The sequence below is a fragment of the Eulemur rufifrons genome, chromosome 15 (genome assembly GCF_041146395.1).
Source record: "Eulemur rufifrons isolate Redbay chromosome 15, OSU_ERuf_1, whole genome shotgun sequence".
In the NCBI taxonomy this organism is placed as follows: Eukaryota; Metazoa; Chordata; class Mammalia; order Primates; family Lemuridae; genus Eulemur; species Eulemur rufifrons.
Window position 1 is genome coordinate 36,222,169 of NC_090997.1, and position 22,861 is coordinate 36,245,029.

The 22,861-nt window shown below is 33.2% G+C and overlaps 1 protein-coding gene across 5 annotated transcripts in view; it reads left to right on the top strand.

Annotated features, from left to right (window-relative positions):
• The window catches only part of SENP6 (SUMO specific peptidase 6), a 105,302-nt gene that overhangs the window by 19,643 nt on the left and 62,798 nt on the right, over positions 1-22,861 (top strand). For 3 of the 5 annotated variants that reach the window (XM_069488986.1, XM_069488988.1, XM_069488989.1), the window contains 3 exons: positions 12,215-12,357; positions 13,219-13,323; positions 18,568-18,588. The exons of 1 other annotated variant lie outside the window; for it this stretch is intronic. In XM_069488986.1, coding sequence (XP_069345087.1) covers positions 12,215-12,357; positions 13,219-13,323; positions 18,568-18,588 — 269 coding nt within the window. The remainder of the gene's footprint in view (positions 1-12,214; positions 12,358-13,218; positions 13,324-18,567; positions 18,589-22,861) is intronic. One more of the 5 variants, XM_069488990.1, reaches the window with a different exon arrangement.

The following is a 22,861-nucleotide window of genomic DNA, read 5'->3' on the forward strand; positions in this document are numbered from 1 at the left end:
GACCCTCATTCCAGAGAGGGTCCCATGCTATACCCTGAAGGCTAATCACATTTCCACACGATTGTCCGTAAAAACCCTAGAGGACTGGATTCAGAGAGCTTCCAGGGTGGCATGCTCTGTGCCCCTTCCCCCAGACCCCCCCCCATGCATTTCTTCATGTATATCTTTTTGTAATATCCTTTGTGATAAATCAGTAAACATAAATAAATGTTTCCCTGAGTTCTGTGAGCCACTCTAGCAAATTAATTGAACACGGATGGGATTGTGGGAACCCTGTTTTTCAAGCTAGTCAGTCAGAAGTTCTGAAGGCCTGGACTTGGCAAATGGAGGGAAAGAGGGGTTAGTTTTGGTGACTGAGCCCTCACCTGTTGCTATCTTGGGGTAGATAATGTTGGAATTGAATTAGGGGACACCTAGGTGGAATCTGCTGCTGGTGTGTGGGGAAAAACCCCACGTTTGGTCACAGAAGTCTTCTGTGTTGATTGTTGTGGAGTTTGGAGGAAAGCACAGTTTGAGGGGAGTTTTTTCTATCACAGAGACCACTCATAATAGCCTTTAAGAAGCACCCTCATTCTTTTCAATGAGTGCATAGTATTCCATTGTATGAAGTACTGTTAATCAGTACCACCAAACTGACAGATATTTACAGTGTTGCCAATTTTAATTTTTTTCCTAATACAATGTATAAATTAGCCTGCTATATGGGTTCTTTTGCACACATGCAAGCACATCTGTAGGGTGATTTGTTAGAAGTAGGGCTGCTGTGTCAGGACAGGTACATTTCTTATTTTGGTATACCTGATTAACACTTTTTACCAGTAGTATCTGAAAGTACTTGTTTCCCCTCACTTTTGTTAGTGTTATTAACCTTTTAATCTTTGCTAATGAAAAATAGTATCTCAATGTAGTCTTAATTTGCAGTTCTTTTATGAGTGAGATTGAACACCTATTCATATGTATAGTCCATTTCTGTTTCTTTTTTGATAATTGTCAGGTAATATCCTTTGCCCATTTTTCTATTTGGTCTTTAGAATATTATTTATAGCAATCCTTTTTATTTTATTTTTAGAGACAGGGTCTTACTCTGTTGCCCAGACTGGACTGTAGCAGTACGATTGTAGCTCACTGCGGCCTCCAACTTCTGGGCTCAAGCAGCCCTGAGTAGCGGGGATTATAGGCATGAGCCATCATGCCCAGCTGGAATTCTTTTTATATGGAATCTAAGGCACTTTTTTCCCATGTTTTGCCATCTCTGAAATCTAGATGAATCTTATAATGGTAGCATGACATGGTTTAATTATAAAAAATTTTTTTGCACAGTAGTACATACAGCCAGTAATAGTGTATCTTATAATGGTTTTTATAGGTATGAAATACAGTATTTTGTAGTGATATTTGCCGTGACACTAGTAGGTAATATTTTAACCCAGTTTGTCCACTAGTCTTTTTTCTTTGTTTAGGGTAGTTATTGTCTTGGGGAAAATGTATTTTTCTTATGTTGTCAAATATATTATTTTTCTTTTAGGGCTTTTGAGTTAACAGCCTTGGTTCCTAATGATGTTAATTTAATTACTTATTTGCTTTGTCCTATTAGATGTATAAAGTACTTTATAATAGTAATACCTATGTAATTATTAATGAAATGGTTTTCAAATTATTTTGTTTGTTTCCTTGCTGTTTGTTTTTGGTGAAATCACCAGGTGTGTCCCACTAAGAACTTATGTTTAAATTAATGTGATTTTTGTTTTGTTTTGTTTTGTTTTGTTTTAAGAGATAGAGTCTCACTCTGTTGCTCAGGCTGGAATACAGTGGCATGATCATAGTTCACTGCAGCCTTGAACTCCTGGGCTCCAGCCATCCTCCTGCCTCAGCCTCCCAGGTAGCTAGGACTATAGGCACACACCACTATGCCTGGCTAATTTTTCTTATTTTTTGTAGGTAGGGGATCTTGTTATGTTGTTCAGGCTGGTCTTGAACTTCTGGCCTCAAGTGATCCTCCTACCTTGGCCACCAATAAATTACTGTTTTGAAGTCACTAGAAATTATTTATTCCTGGTTGGTATTCTACAACTGGATAGAAAGTTAGGTTTATTATTTATTATTTTAACTTTGTTTTTTATTTTGAGGAATTGCTTTTTCTTTTCTTTTCTTTTCTTTTTTTTTTTTTGACAGAGTCTCACTCTGTTGCCCAGGCTAGAGTGAGTGCCGTGGCGTCAGCCTAGCTCACAGCAACCTCAAACTCCTGAGCTCAAGCGATCCTCCTGTCTCGGCCTCCCGAGTAGCTGGGACTACAGGCATGCGCCACCATGCCCGGCTAATTTTTTCTATATATATTTTTAGCTGTCCATATAATTTCTTTCTATTTTTAGTAGAGGTGGGGTCTCGCTCTTGCTCAGGCTGGTCTCGAACTCCTGAGCTCAAACGATCCGCCTACCTCGGCCTCCCAGAGTGCTAGGATTACAGGCGTGAGCCACCGCGCCCGGCCCGCTTTTTATTTTCATTTGCATTTATTTTATAATTATGTAAAAAAAAATTGTACATGGTTACAATGTCTCATCTACAAAGAAGTTTTATTCAGAAAAATTTTGTTTTTGTCCTGATTCCCTTTTCCTTCCTTTTCCCCTGTAGGCAACCTGTTTTAAAAAATTATGTGGCTTAGTCTTCCATTACTTTTTCTTTTTTTAAAAATACAAGCATGTACCACCCTTTTTGGAGAAACTGTCCACATTGTTTGGCACCTTGATTTTTTTTACTTAACATTATATTCTGTAGATCACTCTACAGCAAAATATTCAGATATCTTTATCATCCCTATTATTGTTACATAGTACTGCATTTGATGGATTTACTACAGATGTTTAGTTAGTCCCCTGTTGATGAAAAGAGAGTTTTCCCAGTCTTTTGCTGTTACACATAGTGCCTTAATAAAAGCCTTGTGGATATATTTTTTTCATATCTGTGCAGTTTGTTTGTGGGATAGATTCCTAGAATTGCACTCACTATTTCAGAGGGTGAATTCACATGTAATTTTGCTAGAAATTGCTAAATTCCCTACTCATAGCAGTGAACATTTGCTGTTCCCACTAGCATTGTATGAGAGTTCCTATTTCCCTATAACCTTGCAGAATATGTCATCAAACTTGAATTTGTGCTGATCTGAACATAGCACCCTCTTCACGTATTTCATAATTTAATAGAATTTTAGGGACTTTTAAATTTACCTTTTTCCCGTCTTTCTGGAGTTTTTTTCCTTTGCAGCAACTCTTTTGTCATAATTTTAGGAATTTATTGAATTTGGTGTTTTTCTCTCAATACTGTAAAGTTTTTCTTTATAAAGTTATTCACACTGAAAATCTATAGAGTTTTTCATGCTACAGGTGTTTCTAACCTTTATTTAACACCTTAGTTCCCTAAAGTGCTGCCTTTTAGGTGTTCTTTAGGTAGACAGAAAAAAAGTGAACTTCATAGGGCAAAATAAAAGATATTTTCTGTCACTAAATTAGGGCATTGGTCTTCATATATATATATATTATATATATTAATACATGTATAATATATATGTATTATACATGTATATAATTTGCTTGCAGATTTCCCATAATATTTTGAGAAAGTATATGGAGGTTTTTTTAGGACATAAATATTGATGTTTTAAAGTAAAACGTACAGGACACTTAGATGTGTCCAGTAATCTCTTCTTTTTTTTCTTTTTGACACAGAGTCTCACTCTGTTGCCGGGGCTAGAGTGCCATGGCGTCAGCCTAGCTCACAGCAACCTCAAACTCCCTGGGCTCAAGCAATCCTCCTGCCTCAGCCTCCCAAGTAGCTGAGACTACAGGCATGCGCCACCATGCCTGGCTAATTTTTTCTATGTATGTTTTTAGTTGTCCAGATAATTTCTTTCTATTTTTAGTAGAGATGGGGTCCCACTCTTTCTCAGGCTGGTCTGGAACTCCTGAGCTTGAGCAATTCTCCTGCCTCGGCCTCTCAGAGTTCTAGGATTACAGGTGTGAGCCATAATGCCCGGCCTTTCCAGTGATCTCTAAAGAGCATTCCGATTTGCTGTTCAGTATCATCTAATTTTAAAAATACATGAACCATCTCTTCTTTAATAGTTGGAAATTTTATATTGTGCCTTTTCCCTCTTAAATTCATATTTCTGTTCAGTTTTCCCACAGAATTTTAACTTAATATGATATATTTTTATGTAATTGAAAATCTTTTTATTGTCCTGTCATACTTTATTGTAATAAAGAGATACACATTCACTGAAATTTAACATTAAATAAGATTTCTGTTGCTGAAAGTTTCTACATTTTTAAAAGCTGGATTGAGTTATTATTAAGAAACACTTGATCTAAAAAGTACATTACAAATATTTATAGTTATTAAGCCTATTGTGTAAACTAATATTGGAAATGTTTCCTTTAAAATGTATGGGGCTGATGTTTTCCCTTTTATTCATTTAGTTCATGTATTCATGATTATATTTATTTATTGCGTGAGTGAAACTTTCAAAGAAATTTTTTTTCTTTTTAATTGACACATAATGTACCTATTTATGGGGGCATTTTCTTTTTAAAATCTTTTTTAGATATAAATGCTGAGAAGTCTTGGTCACATAATAAATAGATAAATATGGAAAGAATTTTCCTATGGTATTATTCAGTTCTGTCCATTTGAATTAAATGCCAAAAGTGACATAGTAACCATACATTTAAAAATTAAAAATAATTTGTAATCCAGTCACTAGAATTACTGGCTTTCTGAGTTATGGAGAAATATACTAAAAAAAAAAAAAAAAAAAAAAAAAACTTCAGCAAGATTTGAGTGGCTAGAGAATTATACTTGTTACTTTTAGGTTCCTTTTTGTTTATTTTTTAACCAGATAGTCCAAATCATTGGCAAAACTGAAATCTTGTTAATTTTCAATATGCTTTTGCCAAAACAATACTTTTGTTTATTGGTTTTTTTGTCCTCTGTAGGCCAGGAACAGTACTTTTTTGTAAAATATATCATATTTTGTGGTTTGTGTATTCTTTTTAAAACACTGAAGCTGCATATTTAGTTCATTTAATCTGTGGAAAATGTCGGTCTTACATATAACTTATTTGACAAGGCCAATTTACATAGTCAAACCAGTCTTTTATCTGTAAAAAGTCTGTTCTCATCTTTCATTTCAAATATGCATATAAATTCCTATCTTCATGACGATTATTTCACGTTATAATTATAAGATAGAAAAATACAACTTTGGTTTTTGAACTGAGTTTGCTAGCTGGTTGTGATAAGGCACAGCAGATTTCAGTCTTTCTCTCTTTTTTTAAAACCTGTACTGTCTTTGAATTGTTCTCCCTTGGTTTTCTCCCAGGAATAATGCTTTTTTTTTTCCCATGATAATTGGAGTAGAAGATACAAAGTCAGTGAATGCAAATTTTCCTCACTTTTATTAGTTTTTCATTTTGCAATGTAACTAAATTAAGGAAATCCCACTTTGGACCAAAATACCCCATTTCTATCCCATGCTTCATCTTTAACAGAAATATATACAAAACAAGGAAAGACACAAGTCCTACCATTGTTTTATATGCCAGAAGAGAGTTCAGATACCAGTATATCAAATAGTTCTTTGCAGGAGGTTTAGACCCTAATACAATAAGAATTATTTCTTTTTTTTGTTAAGTGGGAAAGGGCTATTGTGAAAGGGGAGATGGGAAAGCAGATGCCTTTTCTACAGTTGAGTTTTAAAGTAAATCAATTTTAGAGAAGTATAAAAATGGGGATTGAGGATTTGGAAGTTAATTACCATGGCTAAAGCTAAGCTATCCACGCAAGTTTATCCTTTATACACAGAAAGTCTGTATATCCCAGAGTTTTATGTATACCTGGATTTGGAATGGCTTGTGGGTAATATATATGTTTTTCAACCTAAAGGAAGAAACTGAGGCAAAATTAATAAAAGTAGAGACTTTATTTGGGCCAGGTTTGAGCATAGATTCAAGTTGCCTTCAATATGTGTTCCAATTAGCAGCAGTTACAAGTAGGTTTTTAAAGGAAAAAAGAATATGGTGGCTCATACTTGTAATTCTAACACTTTGGGAGGATGCTGAAGAGGGAGGATTGCTGGAGGCCAGAAATTGGAGAACAGCCTGTACAATGCAACAAGACCCCATCTCCACAAAAAATAGAAAAATTAACCAGGCATGGTTGCACACGCACACCCATAGTCTCAGCTTCTGGAGAGGCCGGAGGCAGGAGAATCACTTGAGCTCTGGAGATTGAGGTTGCAGTGAGGTATGGTGACATCACTATAGTCTAGCCCTGGCAACAACAACAAAAAAAAAGTGGGGGGAGCAGTTCCTAAATTGGTTACCAAAAATTTACATTAAAATAACATAAGCTATTGATTGGCTATTCATTGTTCTTTGTGTCGCAAATTCTAGGAACTTGAAGATAATGGATTAGGGTCACAATTTGCAACTTGGGGTAACATTTTAGATAATTTATCAGTTAGTCAAGAAACTACATGGAAGAAAAGAAAGACCAAAATGCCTTTAAAAATTGTCTCCAAGCAGGGTTGAGGGCATGACTGAAGTCCCATACACAGGTCTCTCTGGGCCTGATAAATTTTGCATACCTTGGTTTAAACTAATATTATGTAAGCCCATATGGATCATTAGCATAGCCCCTTTTCTCCATTTGCAAATGATCCTGGAATTAGGAGATAGCTTTTATTTTGGTTCACAGTGACTTTATATCCTTCCCTTTCTGTTTCACAGAGTAATCTTCTCTCTACCTTTGGGCTTCTGCAGTTTCACTGTGCTTCTTTAGGTAAAGGATTCATGTCTTTTGTTATGAAAATTTTAGCCATTATCTCTGTGGATATTGCTTTTCCACAGTATTCTTTGTGGGCCTCCCGGTAGACATAGGAGGACCATCATTTTTTTCATAGCCTTTTACCTATATTTTATACTTAAAAGCAAAAAGGGGTGGGGGAGAGGATAAAGGAACAAAGAAAGAAAACATCCCTGTACCATATTCTGGGTCATGTCCTCACCTCTGGCTTCCAGTTCACTAACTTTTGTCTTCAGCTGTATATGTATTCTGCTCTTTAATCCATCCATTGATTTTTTTTTCTTTTTTTAAATTCCAATGACATTTATCATTTGTAGAACTTCTTTTGGTTCTCTTTCAAAATTGTGTGTTTCTTGTATGGTGTATCTAGTTTTTTCTTTACTGTTTCAGTTCTCATTTTGTTTTTAAGAATTTACATGCTTTTAATGCACATTGTTAATGCCACTAGTCATTTAATGGATTCTTTTAGGTTCTCTTATTATTTGAAATTTTTAGGTGTTAAACTTGAATATCTTGTGCTTTGTTTAAATTGATATGTGATATGTGATAACTTTGGGTAGAAGATACTATGTATTTGATAATTTTTGCACTTTTAGCAGTCTCAATGAAATATTTTCATTGATGGAGCAAATATGTATTGAGAACTGTGTTCTAGGTGCTAGGGAGCAAAACAGACAGGTTTTTGATTGTTGTTGTTCCTGTGGAACTTAAATTCTATTAACTGGCTATTCATTATTACTTAATGAATACTATAATACAGGGGTTGGCAAACTAAGGCTTACAAGCCAAATCTGGCCTTCAGCCTATGGTCCATAACCTGGAATGATTTTTAAATTTTTAAATGCTTGAAAAAGAAATCAAAAGAATACTATTTCATGACATGTGAAGATTATATGAAACTCAAATTTGTGTCCATGAATAAAGTTTCATTGTAAAATAGCCATACTTATTTGTTTATGTATTGTCTGTGGCTGCTTTTGTGCTACAATAGATTTGAATATTTGAACAGATTTGAATATTTGAACTTTCTCACAGAAAAAGTTTGCTAATCCCTGTGTCTTTGTTTATACTGTATAAATGTACTCTGTAGATTGATGTCCAGTTGAGATATCCCCTTATCCATGGGGGATACATTTCAAGACTCCCAGTGAATGCCTGAAACTTTGGATTAGCATCAAACCCTGTTTACTGGGATGAAACATTGGTGGAACCATACCATAAACAAAATGGCTGTCACCCATGCTTTATGATTTGTAATTTTTGTTTTTGAGAGTATTTGGCTTCTTAGCTCTCTGTACACTACTCCTGGCTTAAATAATATGCCCCAAAGTCTGAAAGTTAATCTGTCCATTCATGTTTTATGCCCTGGTGCGTCCTTTGTACTTCTGTGAATTAGTATGTACTTCCCTTGCGTGACCATTCTCAATCTCTGAAAAATTCAATTATGATATCATAGCAAAACTTTAGAAAAAATCTCAGTATCTGCTAATAGGGGAATGGTTAAATTAAAATATTTTCGGACTCACAGTGTAACTGAAACCAGGGAAAGCAAAACCACAGATAAGGGTGGACTACTATATAACATTTTTGGGTGAGTGGTGTATTATAGTAGTTAATCAGACAGAATATCAGATTCTAGGCCTGCTAATAACTATCCACTTTATAGAATTGTGAGATTTATATAAGACTGTAATTCATACAGTGCACGGCACTAGCAAATTTCCATAAATAGCTATATTTTATCATTATTACACACAGTGTTATTGAACCTTTGTAAATGGGTGTTCACTTGTAAATAATGATATGTTTATAGTTGCAGATCTGATGTCAGTAAGGCCCATGTTTATAGTTGGTTTTCCAGTCATGTGATCTGTTTTCAAACAGATGAGTCATTTTTTCACAGTAGTTCTCCTGATGCTGTGCTTGCATTATTTGGAAAACTGTCTTAGGCTGGTGGGGGGCAGATTAAAGTTTTGCAGGGACCTTCAGACTGCATATATCATCTTGATTTTATTAATAGACATGCTCTAATCTGAGAGGTAATTAGCCATATATATATTTTTTTACTTCATTATACCTTATTTCCTCCCAGTAATTTGATGTAGATTACTAGGATAGGAGCACAAATAAAATGATGGAAAATAAAAACAATTAGAAGAGAAGTAAGTATGCCAGATCTGAAATAACTTATATGTTGTGTTTTACTTCAACAATTGTCTATGAATTTTCTGGCAACTAGAATTGTGTTCTATAATTTTGTAATTGTATGATAAGAGAATTTTTACAGATTTATACCCTAAGATGCTCCTGTGGAATGATTTTTTTTCCCACTCCTGGAGCTATATATCTAAGTATAAAATGGTAGGGAACCTTTTTCTAAGGGAATTTGACAATATAATAAAGACTTTGTTTTCATGAGATACATAGTTATCTGACAAAGTTAGAAATACTGGTTGTATTTTTATGGAGTGAAGTATATATAGCTTTTGATAGCAACCTCTAGACAACAGAATTGGGAAATTTAAGAATTTGACTTAATATAGATCAAATTCTTTCTCTATATAAATTCAATTCTCTATATAAGTTGCTTTGGTGTGATTTGGGTTGTCAATAGCTTTACCCAAATGCTTTCTCAAAAAAAATTTTTGAAAATATATGGTCACTTCAGATACTTGGTTGAATTAGCTATTATATGCCTCTCTATATATTGGGATAGATAATTTTGGCTTAAATAAGTCTTAAGAGGAAGGATTAATTTCCACATTAATATAAAGACATTGATAGTATATATAGTTCTATTGATTTTTGAGATATTCTGTACCTTAATGGTTTTCAGTCTTCATTGGAATAATATTGTTTTTACCTCTTGTTAAGAATCACCATTTATGTTTCTACAAACAGCACTGTAAAAATTCTTCGTGCAGTGTAGTGTGGAAAAGCATAGGCTTTGGAATCAGACCAATCTTTGTTCTAATCCATTTACTTAGTTTGGAAAAGTTACTTTGCTTTTTAAGCTCAATGATCTTTAAAACATAGGGATAGAGTTGTTATAACGTTTAAATGACATATGGTGGGCTTTTTAATTGAAGATATCTGTATTTCTAATTGGGAGCTAATAGTTACTGAATTCCTACCTGTATGCCCATTCTTGGGCTAGGCAATTTGCGTCTGCTATCTTTGTTAATGTTAATGTAATAACTCCATGATTACAAGGAAAGTTACCTGGCTAGAGAGACAGTCCTATCTGAGTTTTTTGTATAAAGAGGTGATCAAATCCAAAAGTGATTATATTCCTTTACTAAGGGTAGTAAAGTAGTATGTTAACCCATTATCTTTATCCCCTATACTTCTGTTCCTATTATCAAATTTTTCTCCTGATTTTTTATTACGTTGTCTTCTTTCCTATGAATGGTAGGTACTGCATATAAAAAATAGAGTTAATTTGTGGCCTAGGATAATCTCTTCCTCTAGAGAGGATATACATTTACTTTAGTAAACGTATATTTACTTTAGTCCTAGTGACTAGGAGCGCTAATGTCAGATTATGTTAGTCCATTGATACTCAAATGTGGTCCCCTGATCAGCATATCAACATCAACTGGGAACTTAGATGTGCAAATTCTCAGGCCCTCCTGAGAACTCCTGAATCAGAAGGAACTGTAGGGGTGGGGCATAACAATTTGTTTTCATAAATCATCCAGATAATTCTTGTCTACTCTAAAATTTGGGAACAACTGCCTTACTCCAACTGGGAGAATTGAGATGATTGGAAGCTGAATTTCAGTCCGTGAGTGCTATAATAGTTCTAATTCACCCTTGTTTTTAGGCTCTAAGCCTAATAATCCAAATTTTTAAATTTTTTAATTAAAAAAAATTTTTTTTTTGAGACAGGGTCTCACTATGTGGCTCAGGCTGGATTTGAACTTCTATGCTCAAGCGATCTTCCAGCCTCAGCTAGGACTACAGGTGCATGTCCCTGCACCTGGCTCCTAATCCAAATTTTGAGGTGTTCCTGAGGCCTTCTGTATTTGGTGGATCTAGGACTCTACTTTTGTCTCCCTAGCTATGTGAGTCTGTTGGAAGTTTAAGCTCAGCTTCTCAACCCCTCAGTTACATCTTCTGGAATCAACAGGTGCCCTCATGGGAAAGTAGCCTCACATCTGGGCTCAGTTCTCTGGGTTTCTTGTTCCTGATAGTCTGTTATCTCATAAGAGATTAGGAAATAAAGAAATGCTCAAGGAGGAGAAAGTGATAAACAGTATGTCAAAAATGGATATTTTTGGATTATGGAATGTAGTTATGCCATAAAATAAGAGTGGTGTTGGCATAATGAACTCTCTCCTCAGGATGGCTTTTTTAATGAGAGATATTTTTATTTGAGCACACTGAGGAGTTTCTATAGAAATAACTGGGGAAAGCTAGGCACAGTGCTTATAGTCCCAGCTACTCTGGTAGGGCGTAAGGATTGCTTGAGGCCACGAGTTGGAAGCTGTAGTGTGCTATGTTTGTGCCAGTGAATAGATAGCCACTGGACTTCATCCAGCCTAGGCAACATAGTGAGACTGTCTCAAAAAAATTTTTTTAATTACATTAATTTTTAAAAAAATATCTGGGGAAAAACTTGTTAACATTCGTAGTATATTTTCTTGCAAAAGAGTAAAAATAATATTAAGGTATTGTTTCAAATATAAAATACATAGATAAAAATGACTTTTTAAGTATTTTGGGGAAATTATCACTAACAACTGAGGAATTTTTTATCTTAAAGATTCTGAAGTTACCTTTTAAATGTCTTGTGCAATGACTGTAACAAAGGCAGGTTTCTTTGTTGAGAAGAGGTCGAGGGGGCATCCTGCTATACTGTGATCTCCCCAAGGTGATGGTTATCATTTGCACCTATGAAAATATAAAGACATTATCTCAGTATCTGGGTTTATCTCAGTTTCTGTGTTTCAATCAAAACATTCATATTAAGGCAAAAGTCCTTATAGAAAAGCACCACGTTAAAATGACATCTGATTGCCATATTTGGTAGTATTGTTTTACAGATAGCAGCAAGGCCTGTTAAACAGAAGAAATACTTATTATTTACTCTCTGGAGAAAGCTGTACTAAGATCTTCTGCCCTTATTTTCTCAAATATCTTTGGAGAGATTTACATGAACTCCATGCTCGTCTTTAGGAAAAAAGTATTACAGTTGAATTGGTCTTAGATCCATGCCAGTGCTGCCCGCCTCCCTCATCCCTGGTAGCTGTACCGTTTTACTACCTTTTTTTAAATGGGTTTTCAAGTAGTTGTTGATAGATTATCTTATTATGGTGTTTATTGACTCTTTAACATTTATGGATCTTTTTTACAGTTAAATCGTCGATCTGGAATTGTTGCTCCTAGTTCTGGTGATTTCTTGAAGACATATGTAAGACGAAACAAGACTGAAAGTTTTAGAACTTTGAAAGGCAACCCAATTGGACTTAACATGTTGAGCAACAATAAGAAATTGAGGTATAGGTGCTTCACCACACATTGCTACAGAAAAGATAAAGAAAGGGTTTGACACCAAAAGCTAACTACCTTTGTGGCCAATAGGCCCAGCCTATACCATTTCTTTTGAATTTGTCAGTAGAGATAAGAGATAGGATGGTTCCAGTATGTGGATTCTTTGCTTTGAATCTTGGGAGTAGGATTGATTGCAATGATTTCTTCATTCTAAATAAAATATATTGCAAGAAACATTTCAGTAGGCTGGGATCTCATGAGTTTGCTTTCATACAGTTAGTAGAATCTCAGTCATAATATGAGAAGTAGATGGCAGCATAGGGTGGGTGGTCATCTTTAGGAGGTGCTAATCAAGATTATGTCCATGAGGAACTTTTTTAAATTTAATTTAAATTTTTTTTAAAGATTTCTATTTCTCTTGTCTTCCAGAAAGAGCCCACCTTTCCTAGTGGTTGACATAGTGAACCACTGCTGATAGGATTGGTCTATCAGTAACAACCCGGGAATAAGGTTCAAAATTATTATTTTATGTGTCAATTTATACATAGACAACTGAGGTGTACATAACGGCTAAGTAACTTTCAAGTCAGTGGCAGAATTAGAAGTAGAATTTAGGACTCCTGATTTCTATTCTTGTATTCTACTTAAAAAAAAAAAAAAACTGGATTAGAAACATTTATTTGAAAGACGAATGCAGGAAGTGGAGAACTCCTAATGGACAATTTAACATGGCCAATTGGGTTTATCTTTAAATAATTTTTTTTAATGGTAAAGGTTTCTCTGTGTGTGCTATTTAAAGGATTTATTTCATAAATGTGTATGTAATTTTTCCCTGTTGAAATTATTTTTTGTTTCTTGAATCTGCAGTGAAAATACACAAAATGCATCATTATGTTCTGGAACTGTAGTTCATGGTAGACGTTTTCAGCATGCTCATGCACAGTCATCAACAGTAAAAACAGCAGCCCAAAGGTAAGGATTCTAATTGTCTTTGTTTAGAATATACATCTATCCTCCTTAATGAAGTTTTTCACTATTTTTTTTAAAAACAATTTTTTTCTTTGTGAAACTTCACTGTTTTCACTGTCTGTAAAGAGATATATTTCTGAAATAATTAATGACCTGGAATTTTATTATTTTATATCTGCTTTTGAATTAATCACATTCTGTAAGAATTTTTAGGTAAGAGCCATTCTATTGCATTACAGTCTAGAAGATCAAAGAAAATATTTAAATTAAATAGATTTTTAACATTGACTTTACAGTGTTTGACTAAGATATCTTCCCCTGGTGGTTTAGCCTGAAAGGCTAAAACTACAACCATTAACTAAATCTTACCTTAGTTTATAAGATTTCATAATAACAAAACAAATCACATTATTAGTTTAAAATGTTTGAGAAAATTTTTATTTTAGTAGCTTTAGTTAGATTCATGAGTTCTCATTGGTCTTGAAAGTACTGCTTGAACCTTGAAATAATGAAAGTTACTGTTGAGGAAAGCTTGGCATTTTAATACTCTTGAGGTTTTTTCAGAACCATTTTTGGAATGTTACATTCCTTTTCAGTTGACTCAAATTCTTAGGCTCCAACAGTTAAATACATAATCTATTTATTGCATTATAAAGAATTTTTTATAATTAGTAAGATTTAAAGATTTGGTATATATTTTAGATGCTGTTCTTCATTATCTTTGAATGTCAATCTAGGCTACTCCTTCAGAAAACGTGTCCTTAACTTTAGGAACCCTTACTATATTTGCTATTTACATAGATTTGCCATAATAAAGATTTTTGACTTAAAAACTTTATATTTCTCTCTCACTTTAACTTTTATTTTGCTTAACTATTTTATAGTTTTCACATAAGATACTTGAAAAATTCAACTAAAAGGATGGAAAGAGAAATTACTATACATACCAAAAATTGGCTTGCTCTATTGCAAGGTACACAAACAAATCAAGCTCTCTGACCTACATGTGGCACAAACATGAGAAAAATAATTAAAGTAATTAGGGGAGGGAGGAAGAAGAGATATTCTTTCTCACATACTGATCATTGAAAATACTAATAGAAACCATTGTTGGTAAAGATATCTTCTTAATATTCTGAAAATGAAAATTGAAATACTAATCAAGTTAAATGATACATTTACAACCAAAATTATTAAATTATTATTGCCTTTAAAGTTATTAGTTAGTTTGAAATTATTTGCACTATGCCCTATTATTCACCATCCCTCATTTCCTTGTTGGTAATGTTAAAAAAAAGATTATAGTCTGGAAATTGGGTTGTGTTCTGTTTTATTCCAGGTCTCCTCACCTATTATACTTTGTGTGTCATTGCTCATCTTCGTCAATGACTATTAACTATTAATAGTTAATAAGAACTATTAATAGTATTTCTAGTGAAATGTTGTTTCTTAAAAAAAAACAATAACCTGAATTCATTTATATTTAAAGAAATGGGCCAGGCGCGGTGTCTCACGCCTGTAATCCCAGCACTTTGAGAGGTCAAGGCGGGAGGATCCCTTGGGCCCAGGAGTTCTAGACCAGCCTGGGCAGCATAGTGAGACCTCGTCTCTACAGAAGATAAGAAAAATTACCTGGGCATGGTGATGTATGCCTATAGTCCCAGCTGCTGGGGAGGCTGAGACAGGATTGCTTGAGCCTAGGAGTTCAAGGCTGTAGTGAGCTATGATCCTGCCAGTGCATTCCAGCCTGAGTGATAGAGTGAAACCCTGTCTCTAAATAAATAAGTAATCAATATGAGTGACATACTTCACAAGAATGATTAGGGGCAGTAAAGAAAACTATAAAGGGTCAAGTCAGCAGAACAGATTTTACTTATATCTGTCTTTTTTTTTATTCTGTATAAGACTAAACATTTCTTATTCCAACTGTGGTGTGGCTGTCATTAAAAAGATTTTGATGTTCAGAAACAAGTTCATTTAGAGTTTTAAAATTTTCTTCCTTCAAAAACATTGAGTGATTTTGTGCTATATACCAGGTATAGATGAGGTGCAGAGTATTCAAAGAGGAATATGACAAAATTCCTGTCCTTGAAGTTCTAGTTTGATTAGGGTAGAGATTGGTTAGGGTACAGAAAGACAAGTAAACAAATGAATATATTGTAAATACAGTAGTAGAGATACACAAAGTATATGTAGTAATATTACAGAGAAGGGAGCAGGGAAGAATTCACATAGGAAGGATTAAAGGAGCTTTTGAGAGTGTCTTAAGTAGAAAAGGACACTCCATGTAGTAGGAATCCCATTTTCAGAGGCACAGAGAAAGACTTTACCTAAGATAGTTGTTACCAAGCAGTTAGCACAATTGTCAGGCCTCAGGTGAGGGTGAACACACTGGCTTTTATGGTTTCTCCTAATTTTTTTTATTTTCTCCAGTCTTAATTTGAAATAAAAAGAATTGCCACCAGTTTGGTAATTCATGCACAGAGTATTTTGGGGGCGAGTGGTATAATTTATCTTTTTAGGTAAATTAGACCTACATTCTATGTAATTTGTACTTCTTTATAGTAAGACATGGAAACAAGTGCTTCACACTTTTTTAATCTATAAAGAATGAGTGAAAATTGTTAAATTATCACATCAGATTAGCTAGTCTTTGGGACATAATTAAAATTCCAATCTGTTTTCTTATTGCTATTCTAAATGTTAATTTAATTGCTATTTAAAAGATACGTTGTTTATATACTAATAGTGATAGAGGAGAATAGTATTAGAATGGAAAAAACAAAATGCAGAAATTTAAAAATCCATATACTATCCCCACGCCTAATTTTAATCAAACTTGCTAAAACAACACATTTTATGAGTTTGTTTTATTTACATTTTTACCTTTTTCGGGGCTTTTTAAGGGTAGATGAAAAGATTTATAACGACCATAGGGGAAGATGAATGTCTGCAATTCATATATAATCCATAAATGGGAAAATGGGTTCCTAGAATAAGCAAGATTATTAATGAAAATCGCCACTTTGAAGGAATTTTTGAAGTCCTAACTCAGGTCATGGATATCAGAATTAATCAGCTTTTTCCTCTTTCTTTCTTTCTTTTTTTTTTTTAATTTTAAGACCACTAGTACAGCACTAGTTCAAGGTAATTTTTCCTTTCCATTTTGTATGAAGTAGTTCAATAGCAATGTGAGCTGATATTTTTTTTACAAAGTCCTACATTACTAATAATGACTTCCTCATTTTTTATGTATTTTTTTAATATGTAAGCCCTTGTAGGACAAGACTTGATAATAAACATATAGAAGATACTTGTAAAATGCTATGACTTACAAATTAGATATTATATCATAAGAAAATTGAGTGTAGGTGTGCATGTATGCCCGTGTGTGTGTGTGTGTGTGTGTGTGTGTCTGTGTGTTTTGGTCTTCCTAACTCCCTTGATTTATTGAGAAGTACCGAAGCTGTTTCTTCTATCTCTTTTCTTTCCTCTGTACAGGTGAGTTTGAAAAACAATAAAAACAAGAGAACTAAACTATTCTCTCTTCTTGGGCCCAACAGTATAGTATTAGAATTGGAAGTGGCTAGATTAGGTATTAATGCCTAACTTCTGGTTTTCATTTTACTTTTCCTAGAAATACAGTTCCATAAGAAATAAATATATAGGATAAGGTAGCTTACATTTAAACTTTTATATTTACATTTTGCTTCGCTTTAAAGCGATGTGATAATATTCCCCCCCCCTTTTTTTGTCAGTTAGCCAACATAGATTTATTTTATATTAGTTTTTCTTTTTTAATCACAAAGGTAAAATTTCACATGGTATTAATGTAAGTTTATGGTTCTTTTCCTTACTGTTGAAATTTTTTTTAAATACATGTTTTTTGTGAATGTTGTTTATGTAAAAAGAAGTTACCATATTTCTTTTTTCTTAATTTGCTAAGATTGAATTGATACAACACATGATAGAAATATATGAGTTAATATGGGAATTTGAGGATTTTTTTAAACTATGCTTTGCTTACAGTTCTGCATATTTAGTTCCCTTTTGCAATAAAGAGGAATAATTTTAGGATGTGAATCTTGTTTTATTCTAAGTTGAGGGCTTATATAATTTTACTCTTGAGTAACTGATATTGATAGCTTTTTGGAGTTTCTATGAACTGTGGAGAAAGGTAGAACTTTATACATTGGACTTGGATAAAAGGCCATGATTTTAAATTGCAGGCCTTTCCTTGTGTCCTAAATCATATACTGTATTTAATCTAAGACTTTTGTACAAAAGTTTCAGCCTTAAAACTTTTTTTCTCCCTCAAAATCAAATAATCATACCTGATACTAGGATTGGAACTACTAAAAAATTTATAGCTTTTAGGAAATGTTATTATTCCTTGAAAACTGTTTATATACTACTATAATAGTCCCTCTTCTCCCTTTAATGGTATTGATTTTTGAAGTTACAGTTACCAGCAGTCATCTATAGCCCAAAGAGCATTTAATTTAACCATTCCCCTATTAGTAGATACTGAGATTGTTTCTAAGTTTGCTGTGATATCAACATTGAATTTTCAGAGATTAAGAATAATGTTCAGGCAAGGGAAATACATACTAATTCATAAAAGTGCAAAGGAGACACCGGGGCGTAAAACATGAATAGACAGATTCATTCTGGTACTAGGTGGTAATGCTGTGGGGCATATAATGAAGCTAGGTGTAATATACAGAGCAAAGAACCCAAATACTTTCAAAAATAAAAATAAAAATTATCTGCCCATGTTCTGGCAACATAAATCAGAAAGCACGGGTGACAGCCATTTTGTTTATGGAATGGTTCCACCAGTGCTTCATTTCCAGTATATAGATTTGGTACTATCCACAGTTTCTGGCACCCACTGGTGTCTTGGAATGTATCCCCTGAGGATAAGGGGGGGACTTAGTACTTATACTTTCAAATGTTTGATAGTTCAGTAAAGCCCTTTCAGGAGTTTTCCATAGTTATGTATATTCATCTTTCTTCCTGTTAAATATTTAAGAAGATTGTTTAGATTAAATTATTGTGTATATTGACAAAAATTGAAAAACAATTTAGACAATATTCAAAACATAGTAAATATATATATAATCTGTTTAAAACAAATTGATCACATAATAGTTTTGCCTTAATTGACTAAGTTACTACAAATACAGTGATATATCAACAATGAGGTCTTGCCTCTTACTTTTTTTTTCTTTTTCATGTTTTAAGCAGTCTGGACCGAAAAGAAAGGTAAGCTTAATATTAATGAAATTAGAGCATGAATAAGTGCTTAAATATCAAACTATTTATATGCTTTGAAAAATATCCATTGAATTAGAATTCATCACTAAAGCTTATTAATTTAAATTTTTTTCCTTTTATTCTTATTTGACACATAATTGTGCATATTTATGGAATACAGAGTTATATTTCAATACGTGTGTACAATGTTTAATGATCAAATCAGGATAATTAGCATATCTATCACCTCAAACATTTGTCGTCTCTTTTGTGTTGGAAACTTCAAAATCCTCTCTTGTAGCTCTTTGAAAATACATAATAAATTATAGTTAACCATATTCACCCAACAGTGCTGCAAAACACCAGAACTCATTTCTACTATCTAGGTGTAATTTCAAATTTATTTGTTAACTAACCTCTCTCTATTCTCCCCTCCCCTCTCCCTCACTATCCTCTAATACCAACAATTCTCTCTATAATAAAAGAAAACTCTTTAAGAGTACAACATGATATTTGGTTTATGTGGGTGATATTTCAGCATCCTTCTCAATATACATTTTTCTATCAATGATTATCATATATTTATGCTGATATGTGACTACTTTCCTTTAAAAATAGAATATTACAATGCCTTAGTAGTAAAGTTGCTTTCAGATACAAAACAGAATATTTGTTCTTATAGTTTAGTGACAACACTCTTGTTTTTACACTTTAGTAGACTTGGGGGGAGTGAGGGAGAAATGGAATTAAAACACCTTAAGCTTGAAGTTAGAACTTTAAACATCAAATGTATGCTATTCTGACCCAAAAATTTGTAACAGAATTTTGTGACCAACCTTCTTCTATCACTATTTGTTCCTCTTGTAAGAATATTGACAGATACATATTCTTTTCGGAGAAATTCGAATAATATAAATGACATGAAAAAGTTTTTAAGAATATACATTTCTTTGAATAGTGAAATAGTTTTAATTGTTTTAAAGCAAGTGTCTGTAAAAGTAGCTTCTCTCCCTAGAGATATGTATGCAGAATTTTTTTGTGCATGTGCATTTTTTTCTTGCTTTGATGAGATTCTCAAAAAGTCCTTTGAGAAAACTCCTCATTCTCCCCTCAAACAGTTTAAGAGCCTTTGTATTAAAGCAATACTTTCATGTAATTTGTGAGTGTCAAAAGAAGGGACATTCCATAATTTTAATTCTTTAACTCTGTAATTTTGTTTAAAGGTATAAAGGAGGTAGAGAGGACAATCTGCAATATTTTATAAAATGCATGTGTTCCACATTACTTCGTGAACACCAAGTTTCTGAAATACAAATTTCAAGGTGATCCTTCCAGCAAAAAATTTAAGCATATTTTATAATTGTCAAATACTTTACAAGTCTTACATGTTTTAAATGAATGGGTTATTCAAATATTTTACTTAACCTATTTCCTAGGAAAAAAGTATTTTCCCATTGTGTCAGTTTTTTCCTTTGAGTAAATCATTATTTCTTGCCAGATATAGATCATTCATTTTATATATTTTTAATTTATAACTCCTAAGTGACTTTTTTTTAAGTAAGTTCATTTGTAAGATATTTTAATAAAATTGCCAGAAATATATATTAAATAATTCTTCATAAAATCACACATATGAAACAGACTTTTGGTTTAGCCAAATAAATACATTCTTTCTGAATGTTATTGTAATTAAAATGTAGGTACAGTTATATTACCAGAATAATAGAAAAATTTTAAATTATTCTTTTTTACAATAGCCTGGGAGGATTTGTGGTTTTTCTACTGTTTTGACTTCTTATGCCTATTTCTGTGGTGGGAATGTATTCATTGATACCTTCAGCAAATATTTAAATGACCGTATGAGCCAAGCACTCTTCTAGAGGCAGACAGATATACCTGCCCTCTTGGAGCTTACATTCTTGTTGGAATAATACTGGAATAGAAATCAGATATACAATTAAATAACCAACATAATCACTAGGCACATTATTTGCTATAAAATGGGAATAATAGTATTTGTCCAATTTTTTTTTTTTCACTTTTTTTTTTTTTTTTTTTTCCTTTTGAGACAGTCTTGCTTTGTTGCCCGGGCCAGAGTGCCGTGGCGTCAGCCTAGCTCACAGCAACCTCAAACTCCTGGGCTTAAGCAATCCTTCTGCCTCAGCCTCCCCAGTAGCTGGGACTACAGGCATGTGCCACCATGCCCGGCTGATTTCCTTCTACATATATTTTTAGTTGTCCAGATCATTTCTATTTTTAGTAGAGATGGGATGTCACTCTTGCTCAGGCTGATCTTGAACTCCTGACCTCGAGCGATCCATCCTCCCGCCTAGGCCTCCCAGAGTGCTAGGATTACATGTGTGAGCCACCGCGACCAGCCGTATTTGTCCAATTTTAAAAGAGTTTTGTGAGGAACAAATGAGATAATTATTTACAACTGACTTATACATTATAACAAATTTGAAATTGCTGAACATTTAATAGTAATAGATATTGAAATTCTTTCAGTCTTTTGTGTTAAGATTACATGAAGGGACTCTAAAGCTCTTGAAAACTAAATGTCAAGCAGCAACTGTTTATAAAAGACCTTGTAACAAATATAACCAAGTGCTTTACTCAGCAACTTAGTTACTGTTAGGCTGAATTTAGCCCATAATCTTTTGGATACCTACCTAAAATTATTTTGTGCTTATCTTTATCAGAGATCAACTGAAAGGAACTTTTGTGTTATCAGCAGATTTTACTTGGTACATTTTTTTTCAAATAGTCTTTTCTTTCTCGTGAATAGTAAGCTACATCTTTTTTCTGATCTTTGAAGAGTAATAGAAGATCTTTTTTCTTTATCTCTTACCACATGAGGGACAATGAATATCTGAAATAAAAGATTTATTTATAGGAGAATGATTTATCTTCAAAAAGCTAGGTAGTTGTAGAAGGTTAATTTCTTCCAGGTTTTTTTCCACTTGTACTATATACTAAGCACATTGAAGTATGTTTTATGCTTAAAACCTAACTAGAATAAATAAATAGCAATATTAAGATGCAGAGCTTGCAGACTTAAAAAAAATTGCTGCCAATTCTGTGTCGTGGGCGACTGACAATTTGGATGACTTAAATTCCTTTCTAACTCATGGCCACATGGGACATAAATACGGTGTGGTAGCACCAGTGACCTAGAATATTTAATCTGGTATTTGAACTGCCTTTTTTCCTCTCCCTGATAAAGAATCTCTTGACCTATTATAAAACTGAAGCACATAGTGGCTTTTGAATTTAAAACATTTTTTAAGTATTTTTTTAATTGCAAAACGTATGTACATGTTGTAGAGAATTTTGAAATAAAAAAGGCAAGAAGGTGAAAAGAATACAATAAAAACATGAAATACTAGAAATGCTTACAGGGTGTGTATGAAAAGACAAGTATGGTTAGAGAATGTATAATTTTTTAAAGTTCTCATAATAGAAAATTACATTGATAGGATTTTGATACATTTCTTTCTGATCTTTTTTTTCCTATGTACTTTTTAATATATCTAACATACGTGAAGTCATAATGAAAATGAAGCTATATATTCTGAATTTTCACCTAACACGTCCTGAGCATTTTTCCTTGTCATTAAGTTGGCTTCTAAAGAATAATTTTTAATGACTATGTAATAACTTCTCCTGGAGATATACATAACTTATTTACCCATTAGCCCATAGCTGGTTGTTTTTTACTGTTATATATATCACACTGATGAAAAATTTTGTTTGCATCTCTTAGAATAAATCTCTGGAAAAGGATTTTTTTTTTGCCAGGAATCCAAATATTTTTAATGCTTTTGGTAAGTCCTGCTAAATTTTTTTTTTTTTTTTTTTGAGATTTGGAACTCATTCTTAATAGCAACATAAATTGCTATCTGAAGTATCTGAAAATAAAATTATATTCAGATGATAACTGTCTTCCTTGGAATAAGAGTTGTCTGAACTCTTAAAAATAATGAGTGGAGCAAGATGACAGGCTACAAGACTAATAATAATAATTTGACCTCTAATCAATTGAGATATATATTGGAGAGGCCACAATATTCACAGTAGCAACTAAAATTAAATAGTAATAAAATTAATGAGTAATCCCTTATAAATGTACCTAAAGAACCTAATCTGTGGCATATATTACGTTCCCTGTTGGTATAAGACTTTGTTATTCGATGCCTGTGTTCCTTAAGATAAAGTGAATTTAATGTAATTCTAGTCAGAATCTCAGTGAGTTTGTTGTTATTTTAAGAAATTTAACAAG